The following is a 12,634-nucleotide window of genomic DNA, read 5'->3' on the forward strand; positions in this document are numbered from 1 at the left end:
GGTGATCGCTCCCCCTCAGGATCTTGGGACCACGTGAGTAACTAGGGCTACAGGGTGAATTATCCAGCAGTTCCAGAGCTGCCCTGATGGTCAAGACTGAGCTTTTGAAGATAATACCTTTTAGGGTTGTCCTCCCAAAAGCCCTCTAGGTGAGAGTGCGTAGATGGGGGTGCTTATCCCCATTTCGCAGATGAACAAGATGAAGCTCAGACGAGACTGAGGAGTCCCGCTAGGCAGTCCGGCGCGTATTGGTGAACAGAGCCGGGTCTGTAGACCCCCGCCTCCTACCTCCGCCCCCGCCCCCGCCTTTCGTCCTCGCCCCCGCCCCCGCCCGGGTTGCGCGGCAGCCTCTGCCACTTTAAGAACGTCCCGCGGAAACAAGCAAGAGAGGGTAGTGCTTGCTTCCGAGACGGATGTGCGCTAGAGCCAATAAGTGCTGCAGTCGCAGCAGCGGGGACCAATGGGAGTGGTGGGGGCGGGGCCGGGCTCCCGAGCCTGGTTCCCGAGGCGCGGCGGCCGCGGCTGGGGGCGGGGAGGGGGGCGCAGGACCCCAGGCGGGGGTCCCGGAGCCGGAGGCACGTGTCCCGGGGCCCCAGCAGGGTTGCCCCGGTTGGGGGCACTACCCGGGCCTGGGCTGGTCCGGGGGCTGGGGCGGCGGGGGCTGGGGCCGATGGGCGGGGCCAAAGGCCGCCGGGGGAGGCGAGCCGGGGGGAGCGGAGGGTCGGAGTGCTAGAGGGGGCGCGGCCGAGCGGGGGCAACCGGGGGTGGGGACCGAATGGGGCTGAGGGGAGCGAGTGGGGGCGCTGCTGCCAGAGAAGTGCAGAGCCTGGGCCCCCGAGGGGTGCGGGGGGTCGGGGGCCCCAGACTGGTGGCGTCAAACAGGCATGAAGCGTTGGGGCCTGGGTGGGAGGTTGACGAAGAGCCAGGCCGGGGCGGGGGGCGTCTGGTGGGCGTAGAGTGTTATGCGATCAGGAGAGGGGGGGTCTGGGGCTATCAGGGTGTTTACGGGTCGACTGAGTAGCTGTGGGGGTAGCTGGCCCGGGCTGGGGGCGGTGGTTGGGGGAGGGGGGATGGTGAGCTATGCGGGCGCAGGGGATTGTGGGGGTGGGGGCTGGGAGGGTCTCAGAATATGGGGCCAAAGCCCAGAAGGAGTAGGCAGGTGAGGGTTAGGGAGGGGATGCTGTGGGTTAGAATGATGGCTAGGCTCTGCCATCTCTGAGTTTGGGGTCTAGGGGAAGGGGGCAGTTCTTGATGGCCCAAGGAAAAGGCTGTAGAATGCCACGGGGGTCTTGACCACTGTAAAGGGGGCTACTTTGAGAGTGGTCAGGAGGCCTGAGGAGAGGAGAAAGGGCTCCCAGGGTAGAGTTTGGTATAGGGTCCTTGGTGTTGGGGTAGTGGTATTAGGTTCAGGCTATGGAAAGAAAAGGCTTGACATTTCTAGGTGGTTCCCCTTAGGAGAAGAGGCAGCTGAAGGTAGGGAGCCCTGGTAAAGACTCAGTTCCCTTTGGGCTCTAAAAATAGACTTCCCGAGACTTTAATCCCCCTAAAAAAAATTCCAGCACCCCCTTTGGGTATTTAATCAGATAAAGCCCCAGGTTCAAATTCTGCCCCTGCAGTTGCCTTGCTCTGTGACCTTGGGTAAATGGCTTTGCCCCTCTGGGCCTCAATTTCCTTTTCTGCAGAATATGGGGGAGGGGAATGTTTCCTACTTCTCTGGGTATTTATAAAGACTGAAAAATAATTAGCTGTAATAATAGCTAACATTGTTTGAGCCTGATTGATGTCCAGGACTCGATGTGTGGGGTCAAGCCTGGGTTGTTCTTTACCCACTAGAATAGATGAGGCCTGGAGCTCCTGAGTCACACAGCAAGTGATCGGCAGTGTGGTGAATGGATGCAGAGGAGAATTTGAGGGGCTGGGTGGGATTCTTACCCCATCCATTCCCCCCACCAGGGCCAATTCCCGTCCCCCCAGCAGCATGGCATCCTGTGCTGAGCCCTCTGCCTCGGGCCCTGAGCCTGCTGCCCCACCGCCTGCTGGGGTCCCACCACTTGAGGACTTCGAGGTGCTGGATGGGGTAGAAGACGCAGAGGGCGAGGAGGAGGAGGAGGAGGAGGAGGAGGAGGAAGATCTGAGTGAACTGCCACCACTTGAAGATGTGGGGCAGCCCCCACTGGAGGAGGCTGAGCAGCCTGGGGCCCTGGCCCGAGAATTCCTGGCCTCCATGGAGCCTGAGCCCGAGCCGGCCCCAGCCCCGGATGAGTGGCTGGACATCCTGGGTAAGGAGCAGGGGTGGCTTGGGTTGACCCACAGGGCGTGGACAGCTCAGGTTCAGAAGTGACCTTGGCCTAGGCCCTCTTCTCCCCTGAGCCTCATTTTCCCCTCTCTGGTATGAAGCAGGTTTGAAGTAAAACATGTAACCACGGTGATTGCCAGCCACAGGCAACTAACTGATTGAGACACTTCATGTTTAAGAACCCCTTTCGCTGTTACACGCACACATGCACACGCACCTTATGTTATGCCCCCTGTTTCCCAGAGCTGCTAACAGCGGCTCAGAGAGGCTGAGTCACCTGCCTGGGGCCACACAGCCAACACACCAGGCGGTGGCAGCTCCCAACCCCCAGTGCTGCTTTTTTTGGCACTTGTCTGGCAAGTCCCTGTCTTCTGAAAATGTGTCCATGGGTCAAATGGATCTGAAGAACATCCCATTTTGCTCATGCCTCTGTCCGGCTCATAGCGTGCATTAGCATTGTAGCTGCTCAGAGAAGTCCTGCAAGAACGAAACTAGGGGAACCCACACATATACCCCACCGTGTACCCCATGGTAAGAACTCTGGAAACCAGAAAAACATATTGCTACCAATAGTGATATCTAGAATATTAAATAATGTCGGTGTCCATTCACGAACATGTTAGTAAAACGTCATTTTTACGCTATTGATGCTAATATTAAAGTAGTAGTGTCAAATAATACTGATGGAAAGTACAGAATTGTCATTGATAATATCTTTATTGCTGATAAAAACATTGTTATGTCTAAAAATAACACCAGGTAATGTTTACCGAGCACTGCTTCTGTGCCAGGCCTGTGCATCCTATATTATCCTCATAACAACCCTGTGATGTAATTCCTACCATATCCCCATTTTGCATATGAGGAAACTGAGGCTTAGAGAAATGGAGGTGCTTGCCCAAGGTCCGATAGCCCACCCTCCCTCACCCCCCGGCTATATTAGAATTTGGGAAGCTCTTCTTTACTGATAATAAGAGCTGCCCTGCTGCCCCTCTGAGCACAAATCTGACTTTGTCCTTTCATTTTTGAGCCAGCCCCCCCTTTTTTTTTTTTAAAGTTTTTTTTATTTATTTCTAGGAGAGAGAGACAGCGTGAGCAGGGGAGGGTCAGAGAGAGAGGGAGTCACAGATTGAAACAGGCTCCAGGCTCTGAGCTGGCAGTCAGCACAGAGCCCGACGCGGGGCTCGAACCCACGAACCGCGAGATCATGACCTAAGCGAAAGTCGGACGCTTAACCAACTAAGCCACCCAGGTGCCCCAGAGCCAGCCACTTTCTGAGGTCAGAATTTGGGCTTCTATACAAGGAAACTGAGGCCTTCAGAGGATATGTGATTTCCTCAGCGTCTATCCCGATGAGAGGCAGTACCTGGTTGTACCCCTTCCAGCACATCCACCATTAGTGCCCAGAAACTTCTAGACACCGGGATCCCTAGGGATCCAGTAGACCATTGGTTCTGAGACTGGATGTAGGACATGTACAAGTTGAGGAGCAGCACAGAAATTTGGAACATTCTAGAATATTCCAGAATATCAATAGATACTTTCTTGTCCTTAAGTTTTAGTCCAAGGTACATTTTTAATTACTGTATATTCCAGACTGGTGGGGTATGTTGGAATGCAGATAAAGGTCAGAATACGGGTGACTGTAGATGATATCAGTCTGACAGGCCCCAGGGGTGAAAGCCCTCGAGTTGCCTCAGTGGTTGTGTGATGTCAGTGGGTGTCTTTATTGTGGTTCGTGAGGGTGCTGGCTCTCATGCCCCCTCAGTAGCTGTTGGCTGTGGCCATTTGGCCATTCCTGTGATTGCTTGGGGCATGGAGGAAAACATGGGCTCTGGGGCCCTCACAGGCACTTCTGCATGTAGGCCCTCTGGCTCTGTTTAACTTTTACATTTAGTGATATGGTGCTTTGGTGGGAACACTCTTGCATCACAGGCACGCTGCTAACCAAGCAAACTGCTCACTGGGTGTCTCCAGGGGTCCCCCTGACTACCCGCATTTCATGGCGAGGTAAATTGAGGCCCAAATGTTAAAGGGCTGGATTGGAACCAGGGGAGGGAGATTTGAGTGGCTTCTCTCTTTGCCGGATATCCCTGCCAGCCTGACAATGCTGGGCAGGTCCACCTTTCTGAGTTCTTTGCCCTGGTGAGTCTTAATTTTCTTAAGGTAATGGTCAGCCGGGCCATTATCATCACTCCTCAAATTAATCCTTTAATGCCCAGTGTCCAGCAGGGGACAGTCCCAGAGGCCTGGGATCACCTGCCCAGTAAGTGGAGAGCAGCTGTTGGAGGCTCAGCCGAATGCTGGGAGAGGGGTGCTCAGGAAGCAGGCACCCATCAGAGCTGCCTGGTAACGGGTGCTTGTCCCTGGTCCCTGGCAGGGAATGGGCTGTTAAGGAAGAAGACGCTGGTTCCGGGTCCCCCGGGCTCAAGCCGCCCAGCTAAAGGCCAGGTAGTCACCGTGCAGCTGCAGACTTCGCTGGAGAATGGCACTCGGGTGCAGGATGAGCCGGAGCTGGTGTTCACCTTGGGCGACTGCGATGTCATTCAGGTGGGATGGGGCGAGGGGCCTGGCAACCACCCTGGGGCTGAGTGGAGGAGGCAAGGCAGGATGGAGGGGAGGTGGGTGGTGGTGGCTGGCAGGGGCTGGGCTTGGGGGCAGGAAGGTGGCAGAGCCAGAGCAAACACGGCATTGCTACTCTGCACCTGAGCCTGCCTGAGCCCTTGCGCTTACACACCCAGGCCCTGGATCTCAGCGTTCCGCTCATGGATGTCGGGGAGACGGCTATGGTCACTGCTGATTCCAAGTACTGCTATGGCCCCCAGGGCAGGTGAGAACCTGTCACCAGCAGGGTCCCCACGGGGGACCCCTTTGCCTGCCAATTTTATAGAAAAAGAAACAGACTTAGGGAGGGGGAAGTTACTCACCAAGTCAGGTAGCTCGCAGGTGGCGTGTTACTTCCCTTTCAGTTTACTGAGGAGGGTTGACGGTGGGGCCAGCTCCAAGACTTGAACCCTTTTCCCCCTGCTCCCTAGCCAACCCAGCCTGTCCGGGGTTCATTCATAGTGGCCGCTGGGTCTGAGTGCTGCTCTTGCCCCATCCCCCAGCAGGAGCCCATACATCCCTCCACATGCAGCCCTGTGCCTGGAAGTGACCCTGAAGACTGCCGTGGATGGACCTGACCTGGAAATGCTCACAGGGCAGGAGCGTGTGGCTCTGGCCAACCGGAAGCGGGAGTGTGGCAATGCCCACTACCAGCGGGCCGACTTCGTGTTGGCTGCCAACTCCTACGACCTCGCCATCAAGGCCATCACCTCTAGCGCCAAAGGTGACTGCCAGGTCAAATCTTGCCCCCCCCTCCGCTCAAAAGCATCCACTAGTGCCAGAAGCTTCAAGCCACAGAGGGCCTCAGACTCAGAATGTTCTAAAATATTCCACAGTACCGATAGATGTTCAACTATTCCTAACCGTTAGGCAAGGGTCCACTCCGGAGTTGCGGTGTATCCCTGACCATGGAATGTTACAGACGCAGGTATATGGGGGAACGTGGGTGACTGTAGACCATGTCAGTCCACGTGCCCCGTGGTTAGGCCTCCACGGTGCTTAGTGCCATCTTATAGACTCCTTGGGAGTGCCCTGAGGATGGTGCTGGTCTTCGCTTGTGTTAGAGATAGGGGCCTGTCCTCTGAGGAATAGAGGGTGGAGGCCCTGTCCCTGGGAACACAGAGCTCCCTTCCCCAGTCTCCTGTGACAGGGATACTCAGAGGCCCTCCCATCCCCACCCGGTCTCGTCTGCCACGAGGTACAGAGGGAGTGGGCCTTGGCTTGAGTCACACAGTGTGTGGGACACGTTCCCCAGGAGTAGAAGGCAGCCATCTGTCCACAGATGGGCAGCGGTGGGGGGCTGGCGGTGTGGTAACCCTTGCTGTGGTTGAGCGCCATCGTCCCACAGTGGACATGACATTCGAGGAGGAGGAGCAGCTCCTGCAGCTGAAGGTGAAATGTCTGAACAACCTGGCAGCCTCACAGCTGAAGCTGGACCACTATCGTGCGGCGCTGCGTTCCTGCAGCCTCGTGCTTGAGCACCAGCCCGACAACATCAAGGCGCTCTTCCGCAAGGGCAAGGTGAGCAGTGGGCTGCAGGTGGATGGACCGCAAGCCACGGGCAGATGGGCATAGGCTACAGGCGGGCAGGTTGGTGCCCCCACCCAGAACAGTGGGGCTGCTTCCAAACTTTGGAGTTGAGACGGGCATAAGCATCAACCAGCCAAGCTCTCTGGGCTACAAGTGGGGAAACTGAGTCCCAGACAGGTGCTTAGGTATGGCCTGAATCACAGTAATTCATTGACCAAGACCAGACTTGAATCCTAGGTCTTAGGTTCTCTATTATCCCTGCCAGTGTGGGGTGGCCTACTGAGGACTGCTCCTTACATGTAATCCTCCATGGTTCCCATCTTTCTCGGAGTAAAAGCCAAGTCCTCATTGCAACCCTCGGGGCTCTGAGTCATCTGGTCCCCCTGCCGTCCCCTTCCGCCTCTCCTCTTGCTTCTTTCCATCCTTCTCTGCCGCCTCACTGTTGCTGCCCAGGCCAGGTCTGTTCCCACCCCAGTGACTTGCACCGGCTGTGCTCTTTGCCTGAGACATGCATACCTCAGACCTCCCCCCGCCAAACCATGGGCCCTTTTCTTATCCCTTCAGGTCTCTGATGTCACCTCCTCAGGAAGCTCTGCCTGCCACACTCCCCTGCCCTGTCTTCATGTTTCCCATGTTGTCATCAGCTTTGGCAGGTGTCATCATGGCTGTTACTTCCCTTACTAGAAGCTGGAGATTTTGTCTGGCTCATTCGCTGTTAATTCTCTAGCCCTGCAAACAGGGCCAGGTACACAGGGGGTGCCCAGTTGTTCTGTGGAATGTAGGGATGAATTTGGCCTGTGTAGACTTGACCTTAATTGCTTTTACCCCCATTTTTGTTGATCCCCGCCCTTTGTGTGTGTGTGTGTGTGTGTGTGTGTGTGTGTGTGTGTGTTGGCAGGGGGCTTAGTGCTTTTTATCAGTGAGCAGAGGAAATTTGAGATACAAGCAAACGGTGGATCACTCAGCCTGTTTATGAGAAGCCCGAGCAGGGCCTTTCTCCACCCAGCATTTTTAAAGAACTTGTTTGTAGAGTTCTGTGTAGAAACTTGGGAAGAAAATGCCATCCCTGTTTGTCAAGAGTTTATAATCCTTTTGGGGGCAGTGGGATTTGTGCTCATGTAGCCTCCAAATGCTTGTGTCTGCTGGTTGTAGTGACAGGAACGTTCTCAAACAGGTTCAAGCAAGAGGGGGAATTAATAGCTTGTAGAACTGCCTAGTGCAGGGTGTCTGGCTTCAGGCATAGCCGGATCCAGGCGTAAGCAATGCTGTGAGGATACTGTGCCTGTCTGCTACGGGTTTTCCTTTCCAGGTGACCAAGATGGTGCTTCTTGCCCCCTCAGAAGTTCTAGGCTTCTATCCTCTCCACTTAGCATCAGTGACACCAGTATAGTTCAGGCTCGATCTCATTGGCTGGCTCTGAATCGTTCACTGTAGCCAAAGCTTTGGGAACGTTCAGTTGGCTTCTTGAGCCAGCCAGGGCAGCGAGGGAGGAGGTGAGGCCAGCACCCAGGTCTCCTGCAAAGGCTGAGACCGACCTGCAGGGGAAGGTACAGATTGGGATGACACAGCCTAGTGGGGCGCTCACGTAGTCTGAGGGCTCAGGAGCAGTGTGAAGGTGGCTGCATCCCTGGGGTGGCTGTTGGTGATAGATTTGGGACTAGTCAGGGTGGCCAGGAGCCTGGCAGGGCTGGGTCTTTTGAAGAAGGTCACGGTCCTTTGTGGTTCCGGAGAGGTGCCATCCATTTTCTCCCACAGGTGCTGGCCCAGCAAGGGGAGTACAGTGAGGCCATCCCCATTCTGAGGGCAGCTCTGAAGCTGGAACCTTCCAACAAGGTGAGCAGAAAGGAGACGCCCTTGGGACTTGTCCTGCCAGCCTATCTGGGAAGTCATCCCGTAGTCTTCTTGTGATTCTTGTTGCGGCTTTCCCTATGGTGTTCCAGCCTGGGCAGTGACAGATCGGTGGCTGAAGAGACCCTGCTGACCCCTGTATAGGCGGTCTGGGCTCACCCCTTCCCCATGGGGCTCCCAGAGGCCAAGGGTGCCGCTGACCCGGCCAGTGTCAATGTCTTCACCTTTCCCCCCGGAACCTTCCTCTCCTGGCCACCATGTGTTTTGCCCCCTCCACTAGGGGGATGGAAATGGCAGCCCCCACTTTGCTGATGCCCAGAGAGGGGCAGATGGAACTTTCATGTCCCAGTGGACCCAGCCCAAAGTGACCAGGGGGTCGCAGAAAAGCAGAGCATAAGAGATGATGGTCGGGTTAGATGGTCAGGTTGCATGTTCTTAGCCCAGTCGACACCCACCTCTTGCAGACGATCCACGCAGAGCTCTCGAAACTGGTGAAGAAGCACGCAGCCCAGCGGAGCACAGAGACCGCCCTGTACCGGAAAATGCTGGGCAACCCCAGCCGGCTGCCTGCCAAGTGTCCTGGCAAGGGTGCCTGGGTGAGCTGGGGCTGGCAGGCGCAGGGATGCTCCCAGAGGAGGGGTAGGGGCTAAGGGCGGGGCACGGCATGCAGAAGCACTGATGTCCTTGTCAACTGAGCTGTGCTGGACCATGCCGGAGACAGAGAAGCCTCAGCCCTGGGTGGCCGGGGCTGTAGCAGAAGATGGAGCACCATCTCGAGCGCTCAGGGCAGAGAATGATAGCTCTTCCAGAGGGGAAGGGGAGAGGTTCTAGAATAGGGGACTTTTGATGCTTGAGTAGGAGTTTGCCAGAAGGCAGGAAAGGCATTGTCAGGCAGTGTTTTGCTGGGAGGTCTCTTTTGGCCGTGTTGATAGCTGAAGACCAGGGTATCTGTCTTGACCGCCCTCCAGCCCTTCTCTTCCCTCCCCTTTATCCACAGTCCATCCCATGGAAGTGGCTGTTTGGGGCAACTGCTGTTGCCCTGGGGGGCGTGGCTCTCTCCGTGGTCATCGCTGCCAGGAACTGACCACGCAGGTGGCCACCACCCCTTTGCACACCGTGGACCCCACCCCGCGCTCCCTAACTTCCCCAGGCTCCCTGTCAACTGCCCTGTCTGATCCAGCCCCCTCCTCTGGGGCGGGAGCAGTGAGGTTTGGGGGCCACGTGGCCCCAGTGAGCCAGGAGGGACTATGGCCCTATAGGAGGAAATTGAGGCAGGGCCCGGGCTCCATATCCAGCCCGGGGGGAGGGGGCCCTCATTCCTCCAGACCCAATTTCCACTCTCACCCCCACCCCCTTGGGTTTGGTTTCAACAGAGGCCAGCCTCGGTTTCTCCTTCCCAACAGGCCTGAGGGCAGCCCTTTCCTGACCCAGTCCCTCTCCAAGCGCCACCCCCCACCCACCCCGCCTGCTGCCCTCTGTCCAGGTTCTCCCTCCTACCCCTTCTGTGAAATAAAGCCTCCTACCCCGCACTCTGCTGGCTCTAGTACCTTCTTCCACCGTCACTTGGGCCGGGACCAGAGAGAGCCTATGTCACATCCAGGGTCATGCAGGACTAGAGTGGGGGTGTCTCCTCTCAGACCACTGCAGACCTGCTTTACAAAGGGGGAAACAGAGGCCTGGAGGAGAGGGACGATGTGTTCAGGGTACCCAGCTGGTCTCCGCAGAAGTTCACACCCAGCTGTGCTGGTTACCCCACTTAACTGTCGTCTCTGTTGCCCCGTCCGAAGATGGGGATCATGGCAGGATCTAACTGGGGGCTGTGCTGAGACATCAGTGGCCCTGGGGGTCTGGCTGTGCCACACACTGACAGCCCCATGTCTCAGGTAGCAGCATGGCCAGCACGAAGGCGCTGGAGCAGGATTGAGCCTGATGTGTTCAAGGTTGAGAAGAGTGTGTGGTCAGCAGAACTGGACCCTGCAGGGCCTTGGGGACTATGAGGAGGGGTTGGGGTTGATTCCAGGAGCTCCCCTTGATTTTTAGTTTTCCCCCAATCTGGAGCTGTAGGAGCTTCTCCTTTAAATGCCACTCATCGTCACAGCCAGCACAGGCAGAGCCAGTGTTCAGGCCTCTGTCAACAGTGCTGAGACCCCTCTTAAGGCTTCATCCTGCCCCCAGGAAAGGAGAGCTCTAGGAATAGGTCACTATAAGTATCTGTCCTGCCCCTGTCCCCTTACAGCCCAGGAGGGAAAGCCATTAGCCACAGCCAAGGTAGCAATCAGGCCTTGAACTTGCCTACTCCAGGCCCTTGCTCTGTAACTCACCTGAATGACTCTGTGAACACAGATCTGTTGGTGGCTTTGAACCCTCCTTTCCACCATTCAGCCGCCTTAGGCTCCTACTTTGTACTCTGACAGGAGGGGGCCTTTGCGGGTGGTGCTGGGGTAAGGGCTGTGGGTTGGCCAGACTTGGGGGACTGGAGTCCCAGGTAGGACACCCCCCCTTTCCTCAGACTTGCTGTCCTCAGGATGGGAAGCCGGCCTGAGGGGTGGCCAGTGGGCTGGTGGGCTGGCTAGGGTGACTTCCTGGCCTAGGTTGTGAGAGTCCCCACGGCCATCATTCCCAAGTGCTGATCAGGTCTGGCATGGTCCACCAGGTACCCCCAGCGGCCTCATTCTGTGTCCATTTTTTGCATATTCTGGAGAAGTGTCCTTTGTCAGGTAGTATATTGTGAATATTTCCCCCATTCTTTGGCTCACTTTTCATTTTCTTAGAGCAGACATTTTAAATTTTGATGAAGTCCAATTTATCAGCTTTCTTCCTACCGTTTTGTGCACGTTTTGTCAATATTTGCTGAACTAGTTTGTAGTGATTTCTTTAAGGCTTTTTTTCTGTTTAATGCCTATTTATTTATTTTGAGAGAGATGGAATCCCAAGCAGGCTCTGTGCTGTCAGCACAGAGCCCAACGTGGGACTTGATCTCACAAACCGTGAAATCATGAACTAAGCTGAAATTAAGAGTCAGATGTTTAACCGACCGAGCCATCCAGGCGCTCCTCGGCTTTCCTTTAAATGGTTTATGGCTTTAGCTTTTCTATAGAGATCTACAATTCACTTTCAGTGAACATTTGATTATAGTGTGAGGTTGGAGTTAAGGTTCTTTTTTTCCCAGATAGCTATCCAGTTGTTCCAGAAACATCCGTGGGAAAGATTTTCTCTTCCCTAGTGAGTTACTGTGGCAGCTTTGTAAAAAATCAACCGACCACACATGTGAGACTTCCGGCCTCTACTCCATGCTGAGGGTCTCTATGTTCTCTTTGTGGGTTCCACAATGGGTCCCATGCTGTCTAGATTTTTAGTAACACTGGAGTCTGGCTGCATGTGCCCTCCCCCTTTGCTCTAAGGATTTTTTGGTTGTGCCCATTATTAGCTGAGCAGATTGAGGCCCAGAAGAGTCGGCTCCTGCCTAGGGTCCCATCCCCCAAGAAACAATAGGCAGGATTAGGCCCAGGTCAGCCTGCCTCCAGAGCCCATGCTCTTACCACCAGCTAGTTCTGCATCTCTTTGCAAGTTATAGCCAGAAATGAGAGAGGCTTTGAATGCCATGGCCGGAAGTGTGAACTTTAGAATGTTCATTCCCTTGGTATTTTAGCCTCAATGGTGTGAATGGGGTGGGTGGGGTAGGGTGGCCAGGACAAGGGGCATTGAGGTGTCCCTGAAGGCACAGGAGTCCTTTAGCAGGTGTGAAGAGTGCTCCCAGGACTGACATGGTATGTGCAAAGGTTGGCCAGTACATGGTACATTCAGAGGACAGCTAGGTTGGATATTTCTTTCATATGAAAATATGTACCATGCCTTCTGTGTACTTGGCCTTAGGCAATAACTCAGCCTGGCCTTGCCCTTGAGGGGCGCAGCTCACAGTAGACTGTGAATTGGAAGTGAACCTGGTAGAATAGGCTGTGTGTGTGGTGGTGGTGGTGGTGGGAGCACTCGCATCTCATGAGCACTTTAATGGGGTATTCTTTGCATGTCTCCTTAAAGGATGAGCTCCTGGGGCGTGGGTGAGGGCTGGCTGAAGTCACCCAGCATGGGACCATTAGATCCCTGAATGCTTGTTCTCTATTTCTCCTCCTGGTGGAACTTACCTTCACTCCTTTCCATGCAAGTGGTGCTGGTTCCCTGTCAGCCTTCAAGGATGGATCTGCAACCCAGGCCTGACCAATCAGAGCAATCTAGCCCCCTGGCTACAGTGATTGGCTCCTGGATGGTCATGTGACCCACAATGAGCCAATCAAAGCCTTCCCTGAAACTTGTGGACTCATAGGAAGTAGATACTCTTCTCTAGGGGCTGCTGAGCTG

The 12,634-nt window shown here is 55.4% G+C and overlaps 1 protein-coding gene across 2 annotated transcripts; it reads left to right on the plus strand.

Annotated features, from left to right (window-relative positions):
- The first annotated feature begins 482 nt into the window (after positions 1-482).
- FKBP8 (FKBP prolyl isomerase 8) lies at positions 483-9,807 on the plus strand. Of its 2 annotated transcripts, none has more exons than XM_039228196.1 (9): positions 483-575; positions 1,954-2,279; positions 4,677-4,846; positions 5,038-5,126; positions 5,404-5,624; positions 6,249-6,421; positions 8,186-8,263; positions 8,743-8,874; positions 9,276-9,807. In XM_039228196.1, the coding sequence occupies exons 2-9, from the start codon at positions 1,979-1,981 to the stop codon at positions 9,360-9,362; spliced, it is 1,251 nt and encodes a 416-aa protein (XP_039084127.1). In that variant the 5' UTR covers positions 483-575; positions 1,954-1,978; the 3' UTR covers positions 9,363-9,807. The 2 variants fall into 2 exon arrangements, with proteins under 2 accessions (XP_039084127.1, XP_039084128.1); XM_039228197.1 differs by having other exon boundaries at positions 5,407-5,624.
- Positions 9,808-12,634: the final 2,827 nt, after the last annotated feature.

This window comes from Hyaena hyaena, unplaced genomic scaffold, assembly GCF_003009895.1.
Source record: "Hyaena hyaena isolate Hyena2069 unplaced genomic scaffold, ASM300989v1 scaffold_30, whole genome shotgun sequence".
Classification (NCBI taxonomy): Eukaryota; Metazoa; Chordata; class Mammalia; order Carnivora; family Hyaenidae; genus Hyaena; species Hyaena hyaena.

Excerpts from the sequence above, each read along its gene's own strand:
- FKBP8 (XM_039228196.1), top strand. The coding sequence starts at position 1,979 with ATGGCATCCTGTGCTGAGCCCTCTGCCTCGGGCCCTGAGCCTGCTGCC. Across the intron at positions 5,127-5,403 it reads TGCTATGGCCCCCAGGGCAG|CAGGAGCCCATACATCCCTC; the intron begins GTGAGAACCTGT and ends CCCATCCCCCAG. Across the intron at positions 8,875-9,275 it reads GTCCTGGCAAGGGTGCCTGG|TCCATCCCATGGAAGTGGCT; the intron begins GTGAGCTGGGGC and ends CTTTATCCACAG.